General features: G+C 34.3%; 4 protein-coding genes and 4 non-coding genes across 9 annotated transcripts in view; 3 read left to right on the forward strand and 5 right to left on the reverse strand.

The window, feature by feature from the left end:
* LOC111793387 (ARM repeat superfamily protein) overlaps window positions 1-6,778 on the forward strand; it is a 45,814-nt gene extending 39,036 nt beyond the window's left edge. For both annotated transcript variants that reach the window (XM_023675233.2, XM_087122995.1), the window contains exons 34-44: window positions 3-118; window positions 267-379; window positions 523-646; window positions 913-1,034; window positions 1,907-2,090; window positions 2,177-2,393; window positions 4,253-4,574; window positions 5,203-5,342; window positions 5,729-5,853; window positions 5,973-6,174; window positions 6,488-6,778. In XM_023675233.2, the coding sequence (XP_023531001.2) occupies window positions 3-118; window positions 267-379; window positions 523-646; window positions 913-1,034; window positions 1,907-2,090; window positions 2,177-2,393; window positions 4,253-4,574; window positions 5,203-5,342; window positions 5,729-5,853; window positions 5,973-6,174; window positions 6,488-6,575 (1,753 nt within the window). In that variant the 3' untranslated portion in view covers window positions 6,576-6,778. The remainder of the gene's footprint in view (window positions 1-2; window positions 119-266; window positions 380-522; window positions 647-912; window positions 1,035-1,906; window positions 2,091-2,176; window positions 2,394-4,252; window positions 4,575-5,202; window positions 5,343-5,728; window positions 5,854-5,972; window positions 6,175-6,487) is intronic.
* A 1,796-nt stretch (window positions 6,779-8,574) lies between these two features.
* LOC111794142 (U1 spliceosomal RNA) lies at window positions 8,575-8,735 on the forward strand. The gene has a single exon (XR_002815035.2). It is a non-coding gene; the product is annotated as a U1 spliceosomal RNA (small nuclear RNA).
* A 707-nt stretch (window positions 8,736-9,442) lies between these two features.
* On the forward strand, window positions 9,443-9,606 carry LOC111794179 (U1 spliceosomal RNA). Its single transcript, XR_002815069.2, has one exon. It is a non-coding gene; the product is annotated as a U1 spliceosomal RNA (small nuclear RNA).
* Window positions 9,607-12,730: 3,124 nt separating this feature from the next.
* On the reverse strand, window positions 12,731-12,893 carry LOC111794134 (U1 spliceosomal RNA). The gene has a single exon (XR_002815027.1). It is a non-coding gene; the product is annotated as a U1 spliceosomal RNA (small nuclear RNA).
* Window positions 12,894-15,218: 2,325 nt separating this feature from the next.
* On the reverse strand, window positions 15,219-18,075 carry LOC111793697 (asparagine--tRNA ligase, cytoplasmic 1). Its single transcript, XM_023675702.2, has 6 exons — window positions 17,511-18,075; window positions 16,698-17,288; window positions 16,041-16,297; window positions 15,833-15,962; window positions 15,674-15,732; window positions 15,219-15,593 (listed from the first exon to the last, which is right to left on the reverse strand). Exons 1-6 carry the CDS (start codon window positions 18,006-18,008, stop codon window positions 15,410-15,412), a joined length of 1,719 nt encoding a protein of 572 aa, XP_023531470.2. The 5' UTR covers window positions 18,009-18,075; the 3' UTR covers window positions 15,219-15,409.
* A 514-nt stretch (window positions 18,076-18,589) lies between these two features.
* On the reverse strand, window positions 18,590-18,753 carry LOC111794167 (U1 spliceosomal RNA). Its single transcript, XR_002815058.2, has one exon. It is a non-coding gene; the product is annotated as a U1 spliceosomal RNA (small nuclear RNA).
* Window positions 18,754-19,067: 314 nt separating this feature from the next.
* On the reverse strand, window positions 19,068-19,526 carry LOC111793189 (putative defensin-like protein 184). Its single transcript, XM_087123601.1, has one exon. It carries the CDS (start codon window positions 19,431-19,433, stop codon window positions 19,239-19,241), a length of 195 nt encoding a protein of 64 aa, XP_086979727.1. The 5' UTR covers window positions 19,434-19,526; the 3' UTR covers window positions 19,068-19,238.
* A 2,350-nt stretch (window positions 19,527-21,876) lies between these two features.
* LOC111793188 (SEC-C motif protein) lies at window positions 21,877-25,537 on the reverse strand. Its single transcript, XM_023674963.2, has 5 exons — window positions 25,158-25,537; window positions 24,905-25,053; window positions 23,367-23,528; window positions 22,962-23,077; window positions 21,877-22,471 (listed from the first exon to the last, which is right to left on the reverse strand). The coding sequence occupies exons 1-5, from the start codon at window positions 25,420-25,422 to the stop codon at window positions 22,444-22,446; spliced, it is 720 nt and encodes a 239-aa protein (XP_023530731.1). The 5' UTR covers window positions 25,423-25,537; the 3' UTR covers window positions 21,877-22,443.
* Window positions 25,538-27,162: the final 1,625 nt, after the last annotated feature.

The following is a 27,162-nucleotide window of genomic DNA, read 5'->3' on the forward strand; positions in this document are numbered from 1 at the left end:
AGTCGTAATACTGCTCAGAAACAGTGGGATGAAACGCTGGTTCTGGTGCTTTCTGGAATAGCACGTATATTACGTTCTTTTTTCCCATTCCTCCGAAGCTTAAGAAATTTTTGGGCTGGTAGGTCAATCGTCAATCTTTTAGCATCATAGCATAAACTTTCTTATTTACTTCTGTGTATATCTGTCATATTCTATATTGTTTAATTCATCTTTAACAGCTTTACATTGGTTGTTCATAATAATGTCGCATGCTTCTCTTACTACAGAATGGGAATCTTTGCTTCTTTTTGTGAAGAATAGCATTCTAAATGGTAGTAAAGAAGTAGCTCTTGCAGCAATAAATTGTCTACAGACTACAGTTATTTCCCATTCTCCCAAGGTAAACATCGAGTAAACCAAAGAAATTTTTGTTTCATATGCATGTTTCCATTGGCATATACTGAAAACATAATTCATATCGACTTGCTATATAAATGATAATAAATGACCTGAATCATCTTTGCTCTTTAACTTGTGGAACAGGGAAACTTGCCAATGACTTACCTTGTTTCAGTACTTAATGTGTATGAGCTTGTACTTCAAAAGTCACCACACTACAGTGGTAATGCTGCTAGCAAAGTGAAGCAGGAAATTTTGCATGGTCTTGGTAATGATTTACTTTTAATGAATATATATAAATATATTTTACATATATGTCTCTTCATTGACTTATATGTCTGAAACAATCCCTAAACATTTGTGAATCTAATCAAATATGAAGGCTGAAACCATCCAGTTATTTGTGAGATTCACAATAGGATCAGAGAGATAATATAAAAGATTTTTAATATTAACTTGATGCTACTGTGATCTTATAATATGTAGCTTTTCATGCTCATTATTAACGCTCTCCGTCTGTTAAATTGTTTACAGGAGAGCTGTATGTGCAAGCACAAATGATGTTTGACAACCAGATGTACACACAATTGCTATCAGTTGTTGATTTGGCCATTAAACAAGCAATAATAACTAACGAGAACTTTGAAACTGAATTTGTAAGTTCATTTTTACCCTCTTTTTTCCTTGCTCGATTTAAAGGAAAAAAACTTTTGGATAATTTTATTTTTGGTTTTACAATTCGTTCATATGTTCCGTCATTTTCAATTGAAGAATTTTATGATATTGCTTGGAAAGATCATGTTTGTCAGTTTTAGACGGGAGAATTAAGATTATGTATTGATGAGATATAATGTTTTGGAGCTAGAGGTTAGCATGGATGAATAACAATATCAAAGTTAATTGTTGTAGAAATCAAATTAAGGAAATTACCTAATCATTGTCCAACCAAAGTAGACTCCGGGCACTGAACTTTAGCTCCAAAATGATGTCGCCAGATTTTATTAGCTCAAACATCTTAATGTGATTGACTTTTTCCGAACTCTAAACGAGCACTCTTACATTTTTTTGTTGACATTTGACTTAATATATGGTGTGGATTCTGATTGAGCATAAAATGACGTATTGTATGAATCAAGTTTTCACCATGGTGAAAAAAATGGTCGAGGCATTTAGGTATAGACTGAATTAATAAGTGAAGCAAAATTAAAGAACTATGATGACTACTTAGCATTTCAAAAATGCTACATTAATTATTGAATATATAGATTTCCAAGCCTTAAAAGGGGCGGGATCAGAGAATATAAAGATGAGTGAAGGTCTAAATTAAAGAGTTTCAGACTAGTACATAAATTTCTTGTTGATTTAGATGAAAAATCTGCACTCCATCCATTCACATAGAAGAGACACATGTAGCCATCTGGATTCTTTTTCTGTAGTACTTGTGAAAAGATTCTATAGGAAGTAAAGAACTCAATGGCGGTTTGTTGATTTCCTTATTAACTTGCTGAGACATTCTCTCTTTCTCCAGGGACATGTCCCCCCCGAGCTACGAACTATCCTGGAAATATTACCACTTTTACGTCCTACTGATGCCATCTCTTCAATGTGGCTGATTTTGCTGCGTGAATTTTTGCAATATCTTCCAAGATCAGGTTCTCCCTCAATACATGAAAATGATGGAGATCAAACAAGCACTAGTTATCTTGTTCCAGGTAGTGAAATTTGTTAGGTGAAATTCCTAGTTTTTTCCTTGATCTCTTATAATTGGTACTTGTACATTGTATTTCTGCATATCAAGGGAGGTCAAAGAACGAAAGGCATTCCAGAGCTGCTTCTGCATCCTCAAACGATGAAGCTTCTCAGTCTGTGTCTCCAGTGTCAGCAGTTACACCAGTTGGCATTCAGAATGTCCTGTTTGCAGAAAAGCTTGTTCCTGCGTTGGTTGAGCTTTTCCTTCATGCACCAATGGTTGAAAAATGTATTATTTGTCCTGAAATTGTCCAGGGTCTTGGAAGGTACAGATTTTGACACTCTTTTACTCAATTTCTTGAAAAGGTGGACTGGTAGTGTGTCGGTAAGAGCATGTTCATTGAGCATTTTTGCTTCTTACATTCATCCATAAAAAGTTCATATCTTGATTTTAAAGAAAGGCTACGTTATAAAAAAAAAAATACCCTCAAACTTTTCCCTTTGATTAAAAATTACCTCATTCTTTCAATAGTTCCTATATTATCGTTAACTTTCATAAATATTTCAAAACTACCATAGAGTAAAAATCTATTAGAATGTTAGGACAAAAAGTTGACATGACAGAATATTGTTTTTTAGACTTAATCTAGACAAGCATGCCAATCACCACCCCACCATTTTAGATTTTCAAGTCACCACCACATTGAATTTCTGTATAACATGCAAACTAGTATCTAATCTAAGGTAGTTTTGAAATTTTTATGGAAGGTCAAAGGAAATATTGCAACTTTAGTCTTTTTTAAACAAAAGAAAAGGTTCAAGGATATTTTTTATAGTTTAGCCAAAAGAAAAACATGTTTGGACATGTCTACAAAATACTTAGCCTGTTTCTAGTTTCTTCCAAAAGTACTTGATATGTCTTTTGTGTTTAGTTATGTTGAAAACATGCCCAAAAAGTGTTGATGTATGATATGTATCAAACATGGACATATCAGACAAACTAAAGTTTTCTTTATTGGTTAGAATTTTATTTACTTTCTGTTGTGTAGCTAATAATGACTTTGTTACTTGTTTCTTCCATATTGTTGAGAGAACTTGACACTGTAGGAAAAGATATGGTAATTGCACTAGAGAACTCACTATTATAGGAAATATTGTTCGTAAGAAAGAAGACTTATATATGGTGATTTAACTAGGGTTCTATTCCCTTCTATGGATGCCTATTACGCAAAAAAAAGGAATGTGGAAATACTCGTGGAGTATAATAAGAAAAATATTCAACGGTGTAGAAGAAAGAAAAAGAACAATTATTGGTACGGGACAAAATTTGTGATTCTGAGCTCCATTCTTGTCAAGGGTTTTTATTTCTTCCAGCCTTACAACTTTCTTAAGAGGTTCATGGATGTTATTGGGAATTAGTATGTTAGTTAAGCTAGAAGTGAAAGCCGTAAACCCTCATATGAGATATAATTAGAGATTGATAATTAGTTGCTGCAGGAGGAAGTAACTTTGGTGTTATTATTCTCTTTGGTGTAAATTTTATGCTTCTTTTAACTCTTATTGTTTATACTTTCTTCGTGCTGGTTGGAAGACCTTTTTTAATTTTCTTCGCTTGGATTTTTTGTATTCCCTTCTCCCTCTTGTAATTTCAACCCATCACTAAAATCATTATTTATCATTTAAAAAGAAAAAAAAGAAAAAAAAAAGAACTGTATCTGATTGCTATGCTTGCTGTTTTGAGTTTGTGATCTGCTCTACTTAAGTTTGTATCATTGTTAGACTCTTGACCCTTCATATAGAGGAGGCAGATTAAATCATTAGTCCTAGCAACCTATTATTTACAAGGTCCACTCACTAAATACTTGTGGCGGTTAAGGTTCCCTCTAGAACCTTTTTCAATTTCTCTTGTTATTTCAATCAACTGTGGGGTGAATGGAGTTAGATCTTGCCCGGACCCTGACAAGAAAAGGGAATTGATAGCATACTTGACATATTGCTGATCTGTTAGTTTCTAGATTAATGTGTTAGCAAAATATTATGGTGCTCTGGCTTTACATTACTCATGTGAGTTCTGTGAGAGTTTAGATGTTAGGTCGTTCCAAAATGGCTATTGGTTATTTTTCTTTTTATTTTAGTTCGTAAGAAATTTCTGTACAAGGATAAGTAACTGAATACTGTCTTTTAGGTGTATGACAACAAGAAGAGAAAACCCCGATGGCGCACTTTGGGGATTGGCTGTCGAAGGTTTTAATCAGATACTTCTTGATGACGTACAAAACTTAACTAGGAATGTTCTACCAGATCCAGGTACTAGCAAACCAGCAAGAACTCGTATATGGAAGGAAGTTGCGGATGTTTATGAATTTTTCCTTGTGGGATATTGTGGGCGAGCTCTATCCAGTTCAGTGACATCTGGGTCACTGGAAACTAATGAGGATCTTGAGATGACTCTCTTAAACGTTCTGGGTGACAAGATTCTTAAATCACCACTTGATGCACCTCATGATGTAATTTTCTCAAGCTGCCTCTTCGTCCTGCAATCTCATCAGTTTGCTTTTCAAGAAAATTGATATTATTCTGGCTATAGTTGATTGATAAATCGCTTGATTCCAACAAAAAAAGGACATTCAAATGATTTGGAGTTATTTCCTTGCTTTTCTGTTTACCATAATTTTACTGCTAATGTCTACACACACGTTATTGTGGTCCACTTTGCATGCTTGCCAGTTTCGATGTGTGATCTTCGTCGATATATGCCTAAGCGGTCTCCGTGCCCACATATATCCTTTCTAGTTTTAGGCTTTTTCCATCTGCATATTGGTTTCTGCACACTTTTCGTAATATCTCATTTTAGATCACTAATTGATTGCTCCTCAATTTCTTCCAGATTTTTTAAAATATATGGTTTTGTTTGTTTATTTAATTCTTGTGCATGGTGTTTTGATAATGTAGAATAGGGTGCTTCATTTTTCATAGTTTGTTAATAAAGAGTTTCTCATCAGATATGAGAACTTTCACGTCATTTGTTCTTTCAGTCACTGAATTTACAATATCATTTTGTAAAGCAACCTTGGAGATGCTCATTTTTATATAATTCACTAATTTTCTATTTCCTTTCAACATCATAATTCATAGGTTCTCCAAAGACTTGTTTCCACATTGGATCGATGTGCAGCACGAACCTGCTCATTGCCCGTTGAGACCGTAGAGCTAATGCCCATCCACTGTAGCAGATTTTCCTTGATCTGTTTGCAGAAGTTGTTTTCTTTGAGCAGGTATTATTTGAAAATGACCTCAAGAGTGTAATTTTAGTTCTTTAACTTTAATGTGAAGATGGAATATCAACTACCTGGTCTTTTTGCAATTATAAGATGAAAAGTCGCATGATCTAACTATCTTGTCTGTGAAACTGCTCCAAGCAAAATAACATGGTCGGATCCGCAAGGCTGATGTCTGCTTGTAAAAGCACGTGCTTCCCAAAGCAAGTTTAGATAACCTGTCTTAGATTTTATCTTTCCAGATCATCTGCAACCATTGAGCGAACAATTTATGTATTTTTTTAAATGATAAATCATTCCACAAGCATAGTGACCCACTCATAAGTTTTAGGAGGAGAATTAAGCATTCTAATCCCTCAAACCATATATTTTCATGTTATCAGCTATGACAAAGAAGATGATAAATGGAGCTCGACAAGATGTGAAGTCAGCAAAATTTCGATCTTGTTACTCGTGACGAGATGCCAATGCATCTTGAGCAGGTTCCTGATCGACGAGAATGACTTAGGTAGGTGTGCAGTTTTGTTTGCTTTTGTTAGGAGTAACTAAAAATGATTAGCTATTTTGTTCTTGATTGGTGTTGAGCTATTCCTCACTATTCCCTTTGAATTTTACAATTACAAGCAGGTGTGCGTCCGTTGCCTACAGCAAGGCTTGACGAAATCATATATGTTCTTCAAGAACTAGCCCGGCTCAAGATCCATTACGACACTGCCTCTGTTCTTCCCTTGCCTTCACATTTGAAGATTGACTTGAACGAGGAGAGTCATGAAAGACGTCCTCACCTACTCGTTTTATTTCCTTCCTTCTGTGAACTTGTCATCTCGAGGTAAAAATAGCCGTGTCTTAAAAAGAAAAATTCATGCATCACAAGGCAGTTTATATATAGCTTAAGATAAAGAGTTCGCTGGCGTATGAAACCCTTCGACACGATACACTATAGTCGGGATAAATATAGAATGTAATGGTGGGTGGTGTTGAAGTCGAGTTACTGTGTTCTGATTGTTCTTTTTATCTCCTTGCATAGACAGTTTAACTTGTTTTTATCAACTATTGAAGAACATGTGCAGTGGATAGTCCAGCTGATGTTAATGGTATAATTCTTGTGTTTTATCTTATTTTCTCGTTCTTTTTGTGAACAGAGAACCAAGGGTGAGGATATTGGTCCAACGACTGCTTAGACTCATCACGACGGAGTTGACTCTCGATAAGGTTAGCTTAGCCAACTGAGTCGTCAAAGACTAATTTTGTTCATGTTCTTCATACCGTTCTTATCGAGCAGCACGAGTTTTCGTGCAGAGAGACATTGTTAATGTTCTCCATGTAATTCTTGTTTTGTGCCTAAGTTATTGTAAAGACTTAATTGTTCATGTTCTTCGCACCATTCTTGTAATTCTGTTTCTGATAATCTTAGTTTTTATTTATTGGTGCTACCCTTTGTGCTTTTTCTAAGATTATTCGAGAATTGAATGTTTTTTTTTTTTTTTATACGTTTAAAACTCTTTATTGGTTCTCAACTTCAGATAATAACTTGTTTTAGCTTTTGTTGCTAAATATTTGTATTTTCTTAATTGCAAATTTAACATATAATAAAAACTAAAAATTAACATATAATAAAAGTATTTATTTCTTCCTGTTATTAAAAACTAAACTTGGGATCCCATTAAAACAAGCAAATTAATTCAATAATATATTTTTAAAATTAATAAATGATGCAATTTTCTGAAAAATTAAATTAACTAAATTAAAAGTAAAAAACATGTAAAACCCTAAGATCTTGGTTTATTACCTGTCACATGCTTCGTTAGCATGAATGAGTATAAGAGCACGTTAGCATGAATGAGTATAAAAATATATGTAATAAGTGGTTTTTGTAGGTTTGATACTGTATTCAAATTTTAAGCAAATAATACTAATTATATGTGTAGTCCTAGCATCGTGTGTGTATATATTGTTAGACAAACACGACTTTTCACAATGGTATGATATTGTCCATTTTGAGCATGAGCTCTCATCGGCTTCTCCAAAAGGCCTCACACCAATGTAGATAGTATTCTTTGATTATAAACTCGTGAACATTTCTTAAATTAGCCGATGTGGGTCTTTCATCTAACACTTTCCCTTGAACAAAGTACGTCTCCCCTTAGTTGAGGATCGACTCTTTCTTTTGGAGTCTTTGTTTGACATTTGAGGATTTAATTGACATGACTAAGTTTAAGGTATGATTCTGATATATACCTTTACGTGTTTTGTTACATAAGAAGAGTATTTTGTTTAGTAATTTTAAAAATTACATGTAGTTGATAATGGTTTGTTTTATTTTATTTTTGTTGAAAATTTGTGCTTGAACTAAATTCTAAAATAAAAAAACAAGTTTAATACATTTTTTTAATTTTCTAAACTTGAGTTATTTTTATATAATAAAAAATATGTTTGAAAATAGATAACAAAACGAACTATCTCTATAATAATGGGATGAACTGAGGTGTAGATGTGAAAGCCTAAAAACTCAACAGGATCCCTTCGAATCAGGAAAAAAAGGGTAGGTCCCGTTGAATTCTTACTAATTAGAATAACTTATTCATATAAATGATAAAATTGATCTTTTCATGTTTCACAAAACTTATTTTTAAATACAATTCTCTCTCGATATGTTTCTCAAAAAATTCGATTTGTGCAAAAAAAAAAAAAACCAAATGGTTATCAAGTGGGACATGAAATTTCACAAATTAATTCTTTTCACAAGGATTCTATTTCATAGTCGATAACATAATTTTTAGACTTTTCTAAATGGAGAAATTAATGTTATATTAGAGAAAAATACCAAAGGGATAATTGTATCTTTTAGTTAATATGAGCTCTCTCTTTTCATTTTCTCTTCTTTCTGTTTTTCTCTACTAATGTATGATAATTTTAAACGATAATTTAATATTTTAACTATATAAGTATTAGGTTTCTTTCTTTTTTTCCCTTAAATTTTGAATTTTTTTTAAATTACAATTATCTTTGAAATTGTTTGGAAGAAACCAAAAATTTTTATTTGGAATGTTCAAAATATTTCAAATTAAATCAATGAATTAGTTGTTCGAAAATTCAAGCCAAAACTATATGAAATGATGCGATGGAGAATGGTGATTGAGATTTGAGAAAGAAGATCCACATTGGATAAGTGAGCGGCAAGGGAGCCTCCAATATGCTATAAATGGTATGTGATGGCGTGTTGGTGAACATACTTACTTGAACGGGGTCAATGGGCAATCATGGAGGTTCATGGTCTAGATTGGTGACCTCCATTGCACATTAAGGAGGGGTGCCCGTTTAAGGTCTGCCCAAAGCGGTAGAACCTATGTTGTAATTTGTGGTAGCGGGGCTAGTGTACGCGTGCCCCTTCAAAACTCCTAGTTTCAATCCTTGTTAATTTTATGCTTCTTTTGAGTTCGGTGAATCTTTACTAGGTGGTATGTTTCTTGAGTAATTAATTTTTTATGGCTATAATCGTATTCCAGGTCGATGGTTAGTTTAGAGACGGGATCTATTATCTTAAAAATTATATAGCAAAAGATGTGGAAAGCATTAAAACATGAAAGATATTTGATGTCAATAGCTTTGCAAGCTTACACACGAACATCTTCTGAGATTATTTTTTTCGAAAGAATTTAGTTGAAAGTTAAAAAGATGTTCTTCTAGATTGCAAATTTGAGTTGTAATAGTGTGATGTTCGATGGAGAACATATGAAGGCTAAAGGACTTCTTTGGAATTACCCATTTTTCTTAGTTGAACTACTGTGCTTGCACATCGTATCTTTAATATGACACAAACAAAAATATAACTAATGGTATTCAACGGGTGCTTAGGAAAGCATTTCCGAGCACAGCTCCTTCCGTTGCTATTTTTTTACTAGAGATTCGATATTTAGTAAGAGTTCGATTTTAATTCTATCTAAACTATTTCAACAAATTAAAATTATGATAAAAATATCAATGGAAGTGGAAAGGAGGTGAGAGATAAAGAAAATATAATTTAGTCCCACATCGGGCAAGCACGCGGCAGGGACCTTACAATGTCATATAAATACAAACGATGGCATACGTTGAACTCACTTACCTGGACGGGGTCAATGGGTGATCAAAAAGACTCATGGCCTAGGTTGGTGACCGCCATTGCACATTAAGGTGGGGTGCCCGCCTAAGGTCTGCCCAAAGTGGCAGAGCCTACGTCATAATTTGTGGTAGCGGGGGCCTGCGTTCGCGCGGCCCCCTCCCAAGTCTCCAGTTTTCAAACTTTTGGCTTCTCCAGGTATTCTTTCTAATCACATTAACTCATTTCTTAATGTCTTTTATGTCCCCCAGATCCTTGTTGATCTTATTGTATTAATTATGAACTCGTGATGCTGTAATGACAAAACACCGAAGAACAACCATGTTAGCAAAATTGGCATTTAAGTTTTATTCTCTTTTTGTTCGTCTTAACTTGTGGTTTAATAGAAGAAAGTAGAGATTTAATCGAGGGGGGTCTCAATGTCGTTTCATATTCTCTTTCAAGTATCCAGAAAGGGAGGGAGGGAGAATTGATGGGACTGTTTCTATAATGTTTCATGTTCATAATCTTTTGGAGATGAGAGATTTTTCTAATTGATAGTGACGAATGTGGGGCTTCAACTAAAGAGAATGAAAATCGTCTTGGAATATGAGGGCCCAATATGTCGCTTTGGGGGAAAAAAAGAGAACTGGGCAGTAGATGGATGAGAACATTCGTTAAGTATAAGTTGGAAGTTAATTAACTTTGGGCTGTTTGATTTATTGTATCTATTGATAATCCTTTCTGGTTAAAGATGGAAAAAAGAACGTTTTTGTTAATTATTGCTTCTTCAATTTTCAGGTATCTGGTTCTTGGTTGAGACTCCTGAAAATATTCTTCTCATTGAAATCGACTGAAGCTGAATTACTGGCATGATTTCAATGTTTTCGTTTGGTGTATTTGCGTTCTACAAGGAAATTAATTTCATTATATCTTTTGAATATATTCTCCTTATCTAAATTGAGTGTATTGTAGATTTAACTCATGAATAGGCTGTACATTTGTTCATCTTAATCTGAATGAAAACTTATTCAAGCATGATGTTTTTCATATTTACTATGAAACTTGAAGATAGTCCCTTTTTTGAGCTACATTTTGAGTTTTTGAGGCTTAGGGACTAATTTATCAAATTTCAAACGAACTAGATTTGCTTCTTTCTCATGAATTTTGGATCCATTTAGTGTGAACATTCAGATCACTTACCTGTGCTAGATTTGCTCGATGACTGTTCTCTGTTTGACAAAAAGAAGTTTCCCTTTCTTTTCAGTCAGTTCAACTATGGTATGGTAGAAATTAGACCTTTAGCTGCAAGAGTCGAAACTTTGATTGTGTTGTTAGAGAGGATTAGCCAAGCGTTAGCTTTCTTAATCTTTTTCCCCTTTGAACTTTTGAAATTCTTCCCTTTAACTTGATTGACGTTTTGTTAGGACGCAAAATGGGAGAAAGAGTAAGAAGTGGATGATAGAGAGAAGAAGAGATCCCACATCCGTTGGAGAGAGGAACGAAACACGTAGAAATCTCTCCATAGAGATGCTGACGACGATACACAAGGAGCCAACACGTGGAAACCTCTCCCTAGAGACACGACGATACATAACGAGTCAAAATGGATTGTATCTGCTACCGATAGGCTTGGATTGTTTCATTTTTATTTTCATTTGCTCCATATCCTCATTAGCCAAGAGACAGCTCCCTCAAGGCCTAACTTGCTGCATTTGACACCGTAGTGGGTCTGGTCTATAAGCTTAATCAAATTGAGTGACATTACTGTCAGATGCCTTCTCTGTGGGCATCAAATTTCATTCCTATTCGATCGGAACCTATTTTCTTTAAATCTATATATCAATATTCATGGATCATACCTTTCATCTCACTTCCAATTCCTATTTTAATAGATAGGAGTGAGACTTCTACTTTTTCCGACCGCAACCAAAAACCTTAGCAAATGAAGTGGAAAGCGTGAAGATTTGATATTTAGTAGTAGGCACATCGCAACCTTTTATGTTTTTGTGTTAGGTATTAAGATCCGAAGAACATCAAAATTAGATCAGAATCAAAATTAGAACAGATCGGAGAATTGAAAGAACTAAACCAGAGAACAAAGAAGAACTAAACCAGAGAACAAAGGTCCATATCTGATGAGACAAACACATAACATATTCTTCATCGTTTTTCAAGTTGAAATTCTGCTAAATAGTACTGAACATATTGAGGAAGCCAGAAGGATTACAGCCTTGAATAAGACAATCACATGGACATTAGCATCCTTGATAGACCACCAAAATGTCGTCATTATCATTTCAATTGGAACTCTTCAATCATTGGTTAACAGATAACAGGAAGCGATGTCAACCACTCCCATAAACTTATTGAAAAGGGATCTTAAATCAACCCTCTTGCCCTCCCTTGCTCATACACATCTTCTTTTTGTTTCTCGAGCCTATAACGAGCTATCGGTCATTTGAAAATGTCAAATCGTTTATAATTTGAGTTCGTGAAAACTTTTCTAATGGCCTTACCCAATATCCACATCTCGGCCTTGCACAATATTCATATCTCGTTCGTCCACATCTCTTTGTTTCTTATCTTCTCACTTCTCAGTAGCTATCTACAAGCCATTGAAAATGTCAAATCTTTTGTTGTATTTTAAGAAAACCCATAAGCATCTTTTGTTGTATCTTAAGAAAACCCATAAGCAAGAATCGGTTCACGTAGAAATAGACATATTAGCTCACGTAGAAATGGATATATTAGCTTACGTAAAAGTACACGTAAAAGTACGCGTAAAATACCAAAGGACGTTATTCATATTCAAGCAAGTTTCAACAATACAATTGTGATTGTTATAGATGTACGGGGTCGGGTAATTTCTTGGTCCTCCGCTGGTACTTGTGGATACAAAGGTCCAAGAATAGGGATATCATTTGCTGCTCAAACCGCAGCAGGAAATGCTATTCGGACAGTAGCAGATCAAGGTGTGCAACGGTTAGCGAGAATGTGAGAATGTCAAATCTTTTTCCGTATCTTGAATTGTGAACTTTTCTACACCAAACCAGATCTTTCATAGCGAAAAACAAACTGGGTCCCTGATAGGAACGAGGAATGTTCAAGCAAAAGCCAGTTTTCCTTTGAAGTGAGTCATTTAAGCATGAAATCATAAATCATCGGGTAAATTCGTGTTCTTTTATAATCACCGATGATCCACAGCTCGTAAGTGTATCGGATGATTACAATGACTGTTTTGGCGTAAGAATGCAACGTAACGCCACACCGTTGGATAAAATAATTTAGGGATTTTAGCATTGGGGAGGGGGCTGCGCGTTGACGCAAGCCCCCAAAACCACAAATTATGACGTAGGCTCTGCCGCAAGGGCAGACCTTAGACGAGTACCCTTCCGAAGTGCAATGGAAGTCACAAATCTAGGCCATGGCCCTTCCTGATCGGCCATCGACCCCGTCCAGGTATGTACCTTTCCCCGTTGGACCTCACTTCCATTTTATACGCCCCTTCGCCTGCCCGATTTTGCGATTCTCCGATGTGGGATTTTAAATAACTCGCCCAACCACTTCTCACCCAACTTCATTCCTTTTTTTTTCATTTTAATTATTCGTGGCTTTTCTTTTTTTGGATAAATGTTAATTTATCTCTTCTTATTTATTTATCAATTTTTTTATTTCTTTTTTATCTCATTTATTTCACCAATTTGATTTAATCTTTTTTCCTATAATTTTCAAATTCCTCCCTATATATTTTTTAAAACATTTTGAGTAAATCTTCTACAAATTTCTTTTTTAAAATTATAAATCTAATTTCTTAACTTTAAAAAATTGTTTAATATATCTCTAAGATTTTAATTTTTAAAATAAAAATTTTAAATTTAAATTTAATACGTTGATCGTGACTTCAAGAAAAACGTCAGCTATTAAGAACTCTATGATCTATGTCAAAAGTGTATTAAAACTTCGAGATATACAACTTAACAAAATTAGAAATAAAATTAATTATTAATGTAAAATATTATAATAATAATAATTATTATTATATGTTACTAAAGAGGATCTCAGGTCATATCTAAACATGATGTCACATTTGTAGATGAAATGATCATGAGATTCAGTCATTGTCTAAAGAGAACATGCATGTTATATAGATAGAGTGATGTCATATCTGTGGTCAATCACTATTGTCAACCAAACAATAAATGAATGCCGACCATACTAGTCTATACCAATAGTTGATGTGACGAAATACTTTTCATGGGTACTAGAGTTCGATATCTTTCCTTTAAAGGCAAAAATTTTGAGATATGACATGAGTATAATTGGTAACATCATAAATAGCCCTTCTTCTCTACGAAGAGATGATGAGGCAATTGAAAAGCCAAAAATTCACTCATATGAGGTTTCTACGCCAATCTCGAACAAGTGGGCAGAAGCAAATTTATAGGATAAATCTACCTTGAAATCGTCTTTCAATACTGATTGAAATTAGTCGATGAGGTTTCTTTCATCTCGACGAGTGTGTTGTGGGGGGAGGAAGTGTACCTATCCCAATATGTGGTTCCGCAAAGTTCCACCACTTCTCCGGGCCCATGACCACTAAAAGAACAAACAGTAGTCCAAATAGAACCTCACACAAAATATAAGCCTCCATTTAGGCTACTCACAGGATCGTATTTCTCCGTCCTCGTCCTCGTCTAATTCCTCCCGTCCTGCCCTACATAATATAAATATATTTATATATATAATAATTTTGAGATAAACTTAGAAGCTATGTTGTATAATTTTTTAATAGATAAAAGACGGTATTTTATATTAAAATTTGAATTTTTTGAAATGAGGTTGGTAATCCTATATTGATTTATTAGAATTTTTTTTTTTATCCATGTTTAATAAAAATTATATTGAAAAATGACAATTTTAAAATAACTATTTTTTAAAAATAATTATATACCGTAAAAAAAATTATCCCTAAGAATCTGATCCCACAAATTTTCCATAGGTAATTTCTCCGCTTTTGTTCCTCGAAATTTTTTTTTTTTGCATACATGAGTAATAAAATAAGTGACAGGTACGGGAATGGGGAAGGTTTCCCTGTCTCCACGCCCGACATCTTTAATAATACCACAAAAATATTAAATCAAGATTCTAGAGGTAACATTTAGTAATTAATAAAAACTATATTAAATTAAATAATTGATTAGCTAAAAACAAATTTATAATTCTATATAATCAAATCACACCAATGAACACTAATTAATAGTAATTAAATAAATTAAATGATATTTGAACAAATTATAAAATAAAAGATATTATTATTTTTAAATTTAACATGTAAGTATTGAGTCATGGTTGTGACGTGCATAATAAAACGCGTTTTGTCATTAATAGTATTTAATGGCCACGTTTTTTTTTTTTTTGTAATTTTATTTTGGTCAACGATTTTTTTTAGAGAATTTAGTGAAATCGGATTTTTGTCTCCCTTAAAAATGCAGTTAATTGGCAATAAAATACAATTATTTTATTAATATTTTATATCACACTTAGTATTTGTTAATTTTCTTAATATTAATATTAAAATTATATTTATTTCAGGTGTAAAGTTCAAAAATATTTTTATTAATTTAGACTTGCTTTTTTTTCTTCTCAAAATATATATATATATATATATATATATATATATATATATATATATATATTTAGAACATTAAAGACAACTTAAGGAGCATAATTGGAAGCATCTTATAGTATGCATTAGATGATTAAACAAATTAAAAAATGTTAGTTCCAAAACATGAAGAAACCTATGAATGTCATTTCAAATCAACCCACAAATCCAAGAATTATGAGAATAAATTAAACCCAACAACTAAAAAGATCAAAAAATATAATACAAACAATCAAATCTCCTTTGGTTCAAAGCAGTTTAGTTTCATCAGCTAGTAAAGAAATCTAAGACCTTCTTTGTGTTACGAAATATATCATATCATAGGTCCGCTCGTCCTGGATATCTGGGGAAGGGGATAACATCTCGGATGTTGTCAATGCCTGTGGCAAAAAGAAGCATTCGCTCGAAGCCGAGACCGAAACCGCTGTGCTTGACTGTTCCGTATCGTCTCAGATCAAGATACCATTCATATGGTTCAAGTGGAAGACCCACCTCCTTAATCCTGCAGGAGATGATAATTCAGACTTCATAGTTCACAAAAGAAACAAGAATCAACAAGAGAAGTATGAATTGTTCTTCGACCTGTCGCGAATAACCTCGAATCGCTCCTCCCTTTGACTTCCACCAATCAACTCCCCAACCTTCAATCCAAGGAAAAAGTTTGATTTTTAACAAACAAAAGGATTAAAAGGGTGAAACTAATCACAGTTATAGAAGTAAAAACGAAACGAAGTGAACTACCTTAGGTACAAGAACATCCATTGCAGCTACAGTTTTCGAGTCGTCATTGAGCCTCATATAAAATGCTTTGATTCCTTTTGGATAGTTACAGACAATGACAGGCTTCTTAAATACTACCTCAGTCAAGTATCTGAGCAAGAGAAAAACAATGAGAACTATCGCCATTGTTCGAGTGGAACGTAAATGAAAAGCATGGGAGTTTACAGACCTTTCATGTTCAGAAGCTAAATCAATTCCCCATTCCACTTTGTTCTCAAACTCCTTACCCTTCTTTATGGCTTCCTCAAGTATTTCAATAGCTTCTGTATACGAAGTTCGTACAAAAGGGGTCGAAGAGACCAATTTGAGACGATCGATACAAGTTCGGTCGTACTTATCAGCCATAAATTTCATGTCGTCTAGGCAGTTATCAAGTAACCATTGACACAGAAATCTCACATATGCTTCTGCGCAATTCATATCATCCTTCAACCAATTAAAGAAAATATGTCAAATCTGGTAAATTCAATCATATCTCTAGAAGAAGAGCACTGAACTACTACTGTAGAGTTCCATTGATTGCTTATTCCTAATAGATATCCATTGTTGTTTTCCATATTGCTTAGTAGCACAGAGAGACAGCCAACTAAAACTTAGTCCTCGACCAGTTTCTTCTCAATTACAGTTCTCATGGAAGGTATATCAAGTAGGATCCTAAATTTCTTATAAAAGAACTTAGTTTTTTCACATCAATGAGTATGATAAACTCATCCTAGAACACATAAACTCAACTATAATCTAAGTGCCAGAATTGTCTTAAGATGGTTATATGCAAGTATGCAGAAAAACATACAATTAAGAATACAATTTTGGCATGGTAACAAACCTGCAAATCTGCAAATGCAATTTCAGGCTCAACCATCCAGAACTCTGCAAGATGTCTCGAGGTGTGAGAATTTTCGGCACGGAAGGTTGGGCCAAAGGTGTATACACTACTGAGTGCACACGCATAGGTTTCGACTTGCAACTGGCCCGAAACAGTCAAAAACGCTTGCCGAGCGAAGAAATCTCTTCCATAATCAACTTTCCCATCCTTCGCTGGAATGCCTGGTTTAAGTTTTGCTCTCTCTTCCAACCTAGCGACATTCTCCTTTGCCTTCTTCAGTTCCAAAACAGAAGCACCGATTTCCTGCTTGCTTGCTTTAGAAGCCTTCAGGTTTGAAACAGCTTCTCCTTTCTCCTTGACAATTTTCCTTGCTTCATCTACTTCAGCTTCTGATGGAGGTGGGTTCTTAATCAACTCCTTTTCTAACCTTTCAGCCTCACTCAATAAAGTGGTAACTTGAAACATTTCACCCGCTCCCTCACAATCGCTTGTGGTGACAATTGGCGTGTGAATATACAGAAATCCATGCTTGTTAAAAAATGTGTGAGTGGCATATGCAAGTGCATTTCGAATTCTAGCAACCGCAGATATCTGTAATCGTCAAATGAAGAAAACACATACTCATCAATAAAAGTGATCATGTTCTATAAATTGCAACTTTCTATTGACGTTAGAGAGGATCAGACCATGTAAATGCCAAGTTATATAATTACATAAGAAATGAAATGCAGAATGTGAAAAGATCAATCGAAAAGATTCGATCCAATAACTAACTTCAAATTTAATTTGACAAACGATTTAAATTTCTTTTACCGTGTTTGTTCTAGGGCGGAGATGAACGACATCCCTAAGAAACTCAAGAGTGAGCTTCGTCTTCGGCAAAGGATACCGCGCAGGATCAACCGGACCAACATGGACGACAGCCTCAGCACGAAGCTCGATTTTCTGGTGCTTATCCGGTGGAGGAAGCTTAAAAACGCCATCGACAACAACGCAGGTTCCGGTGGGGACAATCTGGCCAAGATCCGCCACAGCCGCTTCGATGATCACTTGGAGATTCTGAGGGCAAGAGCCGTCGTTCAACTCAAGAAAGGCAAAAGCGTCCTTGTCCGCCTTCCTTCCGGTTTTAACCCAACCACCGACCCGAACCTTATGGCCAGCGAGTCCAGAGCCGCCGTCTGGCCGGCAAACGATTGTACGGATCGGAACGCGATCGGAGAATTCGGCTTTGAGAGACTTGTAAGTGGAAGCATCGTCGTTCAAGGCGACGGCGGATAGTTGGTCAATGGGTGGCGCGGAATGCTCTGCCATTGGTCCGTTCCCGGTGTATCTTCACTGCAGTTGAATTCAAAACCCTAAACCACATTTGATATCTCAAGTTCCGTCTCTACATATTAACACTGACCGGTCTTTTCAGTTTGGTCCGGTTCGATTCGGTTCTTCAATATATATATATATATTATTTGATAATTTACCAATAAAAAACTCAATTAAACAAAATTACAATAACAAAAAAAAGTGTTGATAATAATTTAATTAGGGCAAAAATATTATTACATTTTATTTATTGTTATGAATATATAGGTATAATGAATTTTATTTAAATAATTTGATATTAATATATTAATATATGTTTTTTTTATTGAGAAAAACTTATAAACTAGCTTTTGAGCAATATATATATATATAATAATTAACCATAGCTAATTCATTTATATAAATACAATTAAAAGAATGAATAGTTCCATTTTGGTTCATAACATTTTATTTTGATTGAGGTTAATGATATAATATCTAATTTTAAATATATGATAAAACACACTTAGAATTCTAAATTTATAATTAATATACAACAACACCATTAATGAAACAAAATTATTCATGTAGAATTGTAAGGGGCCGCGCGAACGCAGGCCCCCACTACCACAAATTATGACGTAGGCTCTGCCACTGTGGGCAGACCTTAGGCGGGCACCCCTCCTTTAGGTGCAATGGAGGTCACCAATCTAGGCCATGAGCTTTCGTGATCGCCCATTGACCCCGTCCAGGTAAGTATGTTATAGTGAACACCATTGTCTTATATTTATAGCAGTTCGTTCGGTCCACTACTTCAAATTTAGCGATGTGGGACTTCTCAATTTCCTCTCCTTTACCATATTTGCACTTCGTTTTTTTTTTTTTTCTTTTTACATTTTCATAGATTAAGATATTAGAAAATATATTTAATGGTTTTTTTTCATAAGAATAAAATAGATTTTGGTACGGTGGTTGAAACTCGTGATTTATAAAATTCATTAAAATTGCAATGTACTTTAAAACTCCGATAAAGTAACTAGTTTATCATTGCATAAAAGTTCTGACGTTCAAAAGTTCACTAAGCGAGCATATACAATCATAGACAGTATCTAGTAGTTAAAGACGATATTACAGTGACCCATTTATGCAAAATTTGAGAAAGTGAAGTAGAACTAATAAAACACATGAACGGTGCTCGTGAGAGCTCATTATTACTCGATACTAACTCGATTTAGACCAAAGCATTTAACATTTATAAGCACAAAAGCATTGCTTAGGGACAGAAGGTGCAGTGTAGAGATCACAAAGTCCCTTTCCATTGTGCTCATTTTTGCAGTCTTCCCAACACCTAATGTCTCCTTTGCAGTTCCACACTCTATGGCAATTCCTTGCTTCTGCTGTGCTACCATTATTCAAACCAACCAAATCAATTCCTTCCATTTATTTCAATTAAATCTTTCATTATATAAGTTTAGAGGTGTTTATAAGAGTTGTTAGATGAACACGACTCTCCGCAGTGGTATGATATTGTCCACTTTGAGCATAAGCTTCCGTGACTTTGCTTTGGACTTCCCCAAAATGTCTCATACCACTGAAGAGATTATTTTTTTATTATAAACCCACGATCATTCCCTAAATTAGTCGATGTGGGACTTTCATCATCCAACGACCAAAAGAAAATAACATAATATTTATAGACTCGATTTTAATAAATTAAATGATTACGAAACGGAACGAAATGGAAAGAAGAAATTACCATAGGTGAATAAGAAGCAAAGGAAAAGGAGAAGTGTTGCCATTTTTGATAGGCATGGCTTTGTTTGGAGGTGAAGTCTAGTATGCACTTTGGAGGCCATTTTAGAATCTCTCCACTCTCTCTATGTCTCTCTTTTGCATTACCAATGCAACAAATTAGGATACTTATATAGTGTGATCCATCAAATTACTTTTCTAAATATTCTTTTTTTTTTTTCTTCAATGTATTTATTATAATTTATTGAATGGTTTTAAAAAATAAAAAGAATTTTTTTCAAAATATATACGAACATTTTTTTTTTTTTTAGGGATAAATGAATGAACTGAGATCACTTCCTAATCATAAAAATAGGTGGATTAAGAAAAATTTAAAAGAATTGAAACACCACTTTCTTTAATACCTTTAAAAAAATTTATAAGTAAATAACATGAGATGTATTAGTGGATAGTTTTTACTCTTAAAAGCGAGGAGTAAATAACATGATCTTATCTCCGAAAATGTCAGAGCTCGAATTCAAATTTTATATTTTGACCCGAATCATAGGTATGAATGGTTACAGTTCAACTTTCACGTAGTCTAAACCTAATCCCACATTGTCACTTTAACGATCAATTATCAATGGGAAAAATCAATGTCGAAACCCTCGCAATTTTCTAATTGGATTAGGTAGAGCTCTTTTATTACTTTTGAAAAAAAAAATCATTTCTCTCTTTTTCAAACTATGTGACGTTCCTTTTTTCCATTTTTTTTATGTTTAAAAAAATATATTTTCGTACTAATATCAGCATCATCAAAACCCGTCAAAATTTTCAAAATCTCAAAAAAAAAATTATAGAGATTAATTTTTTTGGTATGAGATATTAAGATTTAAACTTCGGAATTCAATACAAAAATATGTGAAGTACTATAACACTATACGCCAAAAATTTAGATCAAAATATGGAACCTAAATGCATATCTCCACATTAATTTTTACGAAAAGACTGAACATAAAATTACTCTAAAACTAAACTCACTTAACATTAGAATTCTTATGATGGAGCCACCGATTCTTGTTGGTATAGATAGCAACCGTTAGTTCTTTTAAGCTTTTCTTAACTATCATATCTTAAGGATTACTCGTTCATATGTGATCTTGATTCATTCATGTATTTCTCATTTATTCGAGTATCATAATTATAGATAAGTATATACTAACGTGGGTAAGATTTAAAAAGTTAATCAAATAAATATTTGTTAGAATGGCATTAAGAATGAATGTGTATAGTGAAGATGATGTAGATATGCACCATTTAATGGGTTGAAGTCGAGAATTTATTAAAGTTAAGTGGAGATTAAACTATGTAGAAGTTGTTTGCTCTTATCCAAATCTCATAGTTCATTCATATTCCTTTCAAGAAGTTTGTAGTTGAAGCTTTTATCCAATTGCTTTAGCTATTGGGCATCCACTTCTATTTTTTTATCCCTTTAAATCTCTATCAGATATTTGCATCTAATGGACACATACAATATTTGGTGATTCCATGTCACCATCAATGTGGTATCTAAACTTTTAGATCATAAGAAGGCTATACATGGGTCGAATTAGATTGGGTTGAGAGAATTTTTCGTCAAAAAATTCAAATTGATTGGGTTGAACCCAACCCACCTCTATTTTCTAGTAAGTTGGCCTAACCGAAATTTTTTCACAACCCAATTCAACCCTCTATTTTCTAGTCAGTTGCTGAGTTGCTGAATTGTCTGATTGTAAAAAAATAAAAAAAAAACTTTTATTTATCCACTATTTTTAATTATTCAATATAATAATTTTAAAATAAAACTAAGAAGCTGACAAATGATAGGAAACGAACCAAAACAAACAATATATATGAGTTGTACACACAAAGTTATATTTAAAAAAAAAAAAAAAAATCCCAAGCGAAAGTAAATATATCACATGGAAATGTATTTTTCTTTCAAGACTATATTTATTGGTATTCAAACATAATATATGATTAATTATTAATAGCCACTTTAATTGTTCCAGTGACATTTTCACTAACCGATTAAGAACTAAATTAGTTGGTAATTTTTTTTTTTCTTCTCCCCTTTAAATTATGAGAAACAAAACATTTTAGGGGAAAAAAATGTTCAAAAACAAACTACAACACATTTATAAAACCATCTCCAGCAATAGCTAAATCCAAGTCATTCAGGTGAAATTTGAAGATCTACTGAGGATCAAGGAATACATACCCACATTTTTTTCCACAATAATTAGGGCCAGCTTCAGCGCACCTCGACTATTGTCACGAGACAATAGCCTGGCCTTGCTATATTTGCAAGATCGGTGCACCTCAACTATTGTCACGAGACAATAGCCTGTCCTTACTATGTTTATGTTTAGAAGATCGACGCACCTCAACTATTGTCACAAGACAATAGCTTGGCCTTACTGTATTTGGAAGATTGGCACACCTCGATGATTGTCACGAGACAATAGCCTGGCCTTACTACATTTTGAAGATCCTGTGAAGGATCATGAGGATTTGATGCAAAAAAACCATGCCAACTGAGAGAAGGATCTCAACATCTCATTCCCTAAATGGCTTAACCAACTAGGTAAAATAAAATAGAAAGTCCAATCTAACATAATCCTTGTGAACTGCCACTTATTCAGTCAAGAAACAGGGAACAGACAAGCAAGTTCTCTTCCTATGCCGTTTGATCCTTCCCGCAGCACCTTCAAAAAAAAAAACAAAAACAATTGCAGTAATAAGAAATCCATGCTAAACAGAAGTATATACACATTTTTAAAATCAGACTTGCACAAGGAAAGAGGAGCCAGATGTTCATGGCGAGTTGGAAGGATAAAACTGAATGACTATGGGGCTACATTTCAAGCAAGCACTGTCGTGGTGATGGGTTCTTTGCGGCCAGGCAGAAGATCAACGGGCTTATAAAAGTGATTTGGAACCATCAATAAGGTGGGCAATACAAAAAATGATCAACATTCCAGTGATCAGTTTCTGGACAGTTACATCATCCAAGAACCAAAGTTCTACCCTAACTTACTCAGCTAAACTTTAAATGTCTATTACTCAAAGGATGATCATCTTTCTGGTTTTTCTTTGTTTTAAGCTATGAATTGAGGATTGATGGTAAGCTCAATGAAAAGACATTTTAAGTTCTACTGTAATTCAATAATTAAGCAACGGTTCTAAGTTAAATACCGTTTATATCGCTTCTTGGAACCGCAAGGACAGAGAGCATTACGGCTGATCTGGCCACTCTTAGCCAAATTAGACCTAGCAAGATCCAAAGGATTTGAACCCACCAGTTTCTGGACCTAGTAAACATAATTTGTGAACAAACATGATCAGTTGAACATTGTCACAATTTTTAAAAAATAAAAAATATAAAAGTATGCCGGAAAGCAGGACCAGAAAACAGGAAACTCCAAGCCCTTATCAGTTTTCAGAGTGGTACAAAAGCAGAAGGAACCGAGTCGTATTACCAGAAAAGGATAAGAGTTTTGCAATGTATCCATACAATAACTACTTTATTTGGCTAGATAAAGCAATGTTGACAGTAAACTTTAGTTTTAAGAACATGGAACTATATGTATAAAGATCTACCTCAGCTATGCTCTTAGGCATAGGTTTTCCTTCTTCCTTCAACTTCTCAATCTTTTTTTGTGCTTCTTTAGCCCAGATAAACTTTGCCAGTGTATTCTCAACATCAGCGATCGTGCAATTACACTTTTTTGCTGCTTCTTGCTTTTGGCTGGTTTGGATGTTCTAAAGATGAGGAAGCCTAAGATCACAATCAGAAAACTTATCCAGAAGCGCAAATTAATATGGAAACTGTTGGAAACAAATAAAGGTTAGCGTAACTCTATTCGTTATTATTTTCACTAACTCAGATGATAAAAAACGAGCTAATGAATTATCATAGACAGACAATGGAGCCAATTCACCAAATAAAAGAAGAATGTTATAGGCCCATGGAAACAACTCTAAATCATGCCGGACTGTCAGTTGACAGAAAATAAGATTAAGAATTCAATTTAAGAAATCAAATAGCAGTGAAAGTGCTGAAAGACTTATCATAATGGAAAGCCCTTCCGGTTCAACCAAGTGGTCATGAATCCCAAAGCTGGTTAGGAAGTAAAGTTATGTAACGTATTTCTTAATCATCAAATGTTGTAGTACCAAAACGTGAAATAACTAAGTCAATTTCAAACCCAGTGTTTTTAAAGTGAAGCATTGAAGCATTGTACCCTCACTGAAGCACATCGAGGCACACAGCATGCATCAATACCTCAAGTCCTTTTTGTAATCTTTTTCACTTCAGGCTTAAGCCCCTTCAAAAAACACATTTCAAACCATTAAACATAGTAATGGTTGCAGAAAGACCCCAACAACTTCCTTTGCTCCCATTTGGTCAATTGGATTAAACAAAACAGGGGGCTTTATTCACTTAAGCTCCCTATTTTGCAACCCTATTTTGCAATGGTTATATAAATGTCCAAATCATTCACTTGGAGACATGTGAGTGGGGTATCCTATAAATAAGTTCGTTTAAGACTAAGACAACAAAATATTTAGTCTTTTCTTTATAAATTCGTTAATTGAGAATTAATGTTTCATAAGATGATCATATGTGACTCAATCTAAATTATGAGTAAGTTAGGAACTCCTACGATGGTTTGTCTTTTGATTGGGCGAGAATGAGTTACAGCTTTATTCACTTAATTCAACAGATATTAGTGCTAGTTTGAGGTTTTTTTTGGTAATCACATTGGGTTCAGTGAAAGGTTTCATTGCCTTTCCTATATTCACTGAATTAACGAAATTTTGTCCTACAAAAACAATGAGTGCTAGAAAATCTGGAAAAGGAGACCCATGTTTTCAATCTGCTGGAAAAATGGTGGCAGCTCAAATTATTCAGCAGTAAAATATACATATCTAAATTTGGCCAAAACTAAACTAATCTCATTGTCCTATTTTCCCCTCTTGTTTTCTACTTCACCAGTGGCTCATAGTGAAGATTAACAAATACTCCGTTTATGGGCAGTGTAAGAACCATTACATCAAGGTCAGACATTATAACTTTTCCATTGCAACTCAAACAAAAAAGTAATTATTAGAAAGCAAATTGCTAGAAAACCAACCTCCCCAGTGGGATCAAATCCTCCCAAATAGCGAATAATTGCCTCCTGCTTCTCAAAAGCATCCGCAAAGGTAGCTTCACTACTTCTTCCTACTATATATTGCTTGAATGCCCCCACTCTTCGGGCATTTTTCAATTCATCAGCAAACCCTGAGATAAATAAACAGACATATAATTAAATTTGGTCATAAACTTAGATATATTATCGTGCAATTGAAGAAATACAACTTTAAGTGATGGGAAATGAGGCGTACGGAGGAGAGTAAAGGACTCAGAGCTGATTTCGGTTCCTTCGGAAGAGCTCTTCTTTCCAGTGAAGGCTCCCTTGATCTTGTCCATCCATGAATCGTGAAGCTGCGTCGTGGAGAAGATAGACCGGGACTGTAACAGAGTCGAAACACAATTTCGGGGACTGCGATCGGAAGAAGAGAAGGGGAAGAACAAATTGAGATTAGATGTGTTTGTCTCGGAAAGATTGATTAGGAATCGAGAGGAGGAACGCATTTTGGGAAAATGCATGAGTTCGTAATCGGCTTCTTCAGGTTGGAATTAGGGTTTTAGTCAATTCGGAGGGTTAACGAATATTCAGGCGGGATGGAAGCCGAGAAACACCTTACCTCCTAAACTCACTTCTCTTTTTTTTTAAAAAAAAAAAACATCAGTATTTATTTATTTTTATTTTTTATAAATATTTTGAAACTATTTTTTGCCTTTATTGATTTCTAATATTGTAGAATTTATTTTTTTTTTAATTAAAGGGTTTTAAACTGTATGATTTATTTAAGTTAATCTCAAGGAAATACCTCTGTTACTAGAAATTGAATTAGACAAGTTTTGATCCCGAGACACTACCCTCTTGGGACCAATCTTTTTAAGTACTTCACTCAAGATTGAATCGCATATGATCATCTTGTGGAATATTAGGCATCTTCGTATTTAAGGAATTGATAAAAAGAGATTAAAAAATTTTGTGGTCTAATCTTATACAAATTCATTGTATACGATATACTCACGTGTCTTTATTTGAACAATAAGACACCTCATCTTATCCATATATTATAGACTTTTTAGATTATTACTATGTCAACTACAGTGGTTTAAGATTACACTAATAACCTTAAATTTTTCATACAATGAATATAAACAAGTAAAACAACTATATTACTAGCTCCATTAGAGTTAATCAAAGGCCAAACACAAAAAATATCCACGAGAGAATCTCGTATTTAGAGATAATACCTCCAAATTGAACTCCGTACATCCAACTTGTAACAAGTAAAAGTTGATCCACAAACTCCAACTTAACATCGTTATTGTGATGTCCCACATTGATTGGGAGGAGAACAAAACACCGTTTATAAAGGTGTAGAAACCTTCCCCTAGTAGACGCGTTTTAAAGCCTGAAGGGGAAGCCCGAAAGGGAAAGCCTAGAGAGAATAATATCTACTAGTGGTGGATCTTGGTCGTTACAAATGATATCAGAGCCAGACACCGGACGATGTGCCAGCTTTCTCGCTCTTCCCCGAAGGGGGGTAGACACGAGGTGGTGTGCCAGTAAGGACGTTGGCCCCAAAGGGGGGGTGGATTGTGATGTGCCACATTGGTTGGGGATGAGAACAAAACACCATTTATAAGGGTGTAGAAACCTTCCCCTAGCAAACGTGTTTTAAAGCCTTGAGCGGAATCTCGAAAGGGAAAACCCAAAAAGAACAATATCTACTAGTAGTGGATCTGGATCGTTACAGAGAGCTACTGTTATGGTAAAATTAGACCCGAAAACAACCCAAAAGAATAGAAGAAATCAATCAATTAAAATATCGAATTCAAAAACTTAAGCAATGAAAGGATAGGATTGTGGCCACACAAAAAGTAACCCACCTTTCTTTGATTTTCAAATCACTATTGATGAAAAGCAAGACCATCTTTTTGGTATTATCATCTTCCACTACTTCCACCTTTCCATGTATATTAATAATTGAGCCAATTTTTGACCTAATTCGCTCATCCAATCACTTTCATACCGAGATGAACACGACTCTCCACAATATCCCGAGATGATATTATCTACTTTGAGCGTAAGCTCTCATAGCTTTCCTTTGGGCTTCCCCAAGAGGCTTCAAACCAATGGAAAGAGTACTATTTGATTATAAACCCATGAACATTCCCTAAATTAGCAGATGTGGGACTTTCATCATCCAACACATACCATGATCTACTTTTTATTCATTCTCAACTAAACAAAACAAATAATAAAAAAAA

Source organism: Cucurbita pepo, chromosome 4, assembly GCF_057944985.1.
Source record: "Cucurbita pepo subsp. pepo isolate OVF chromosome 4, ASM5794498v1, whole genome shotgun sequence".
NCBI classification, from domain to species: domain Eukaryota; kingdom Viridiplantae; phylum Streptophyta; class Magnoliopsida; order Cucurbitales; family Cucurbitaceae; genus Cucurbita; species Cucurbita pepo.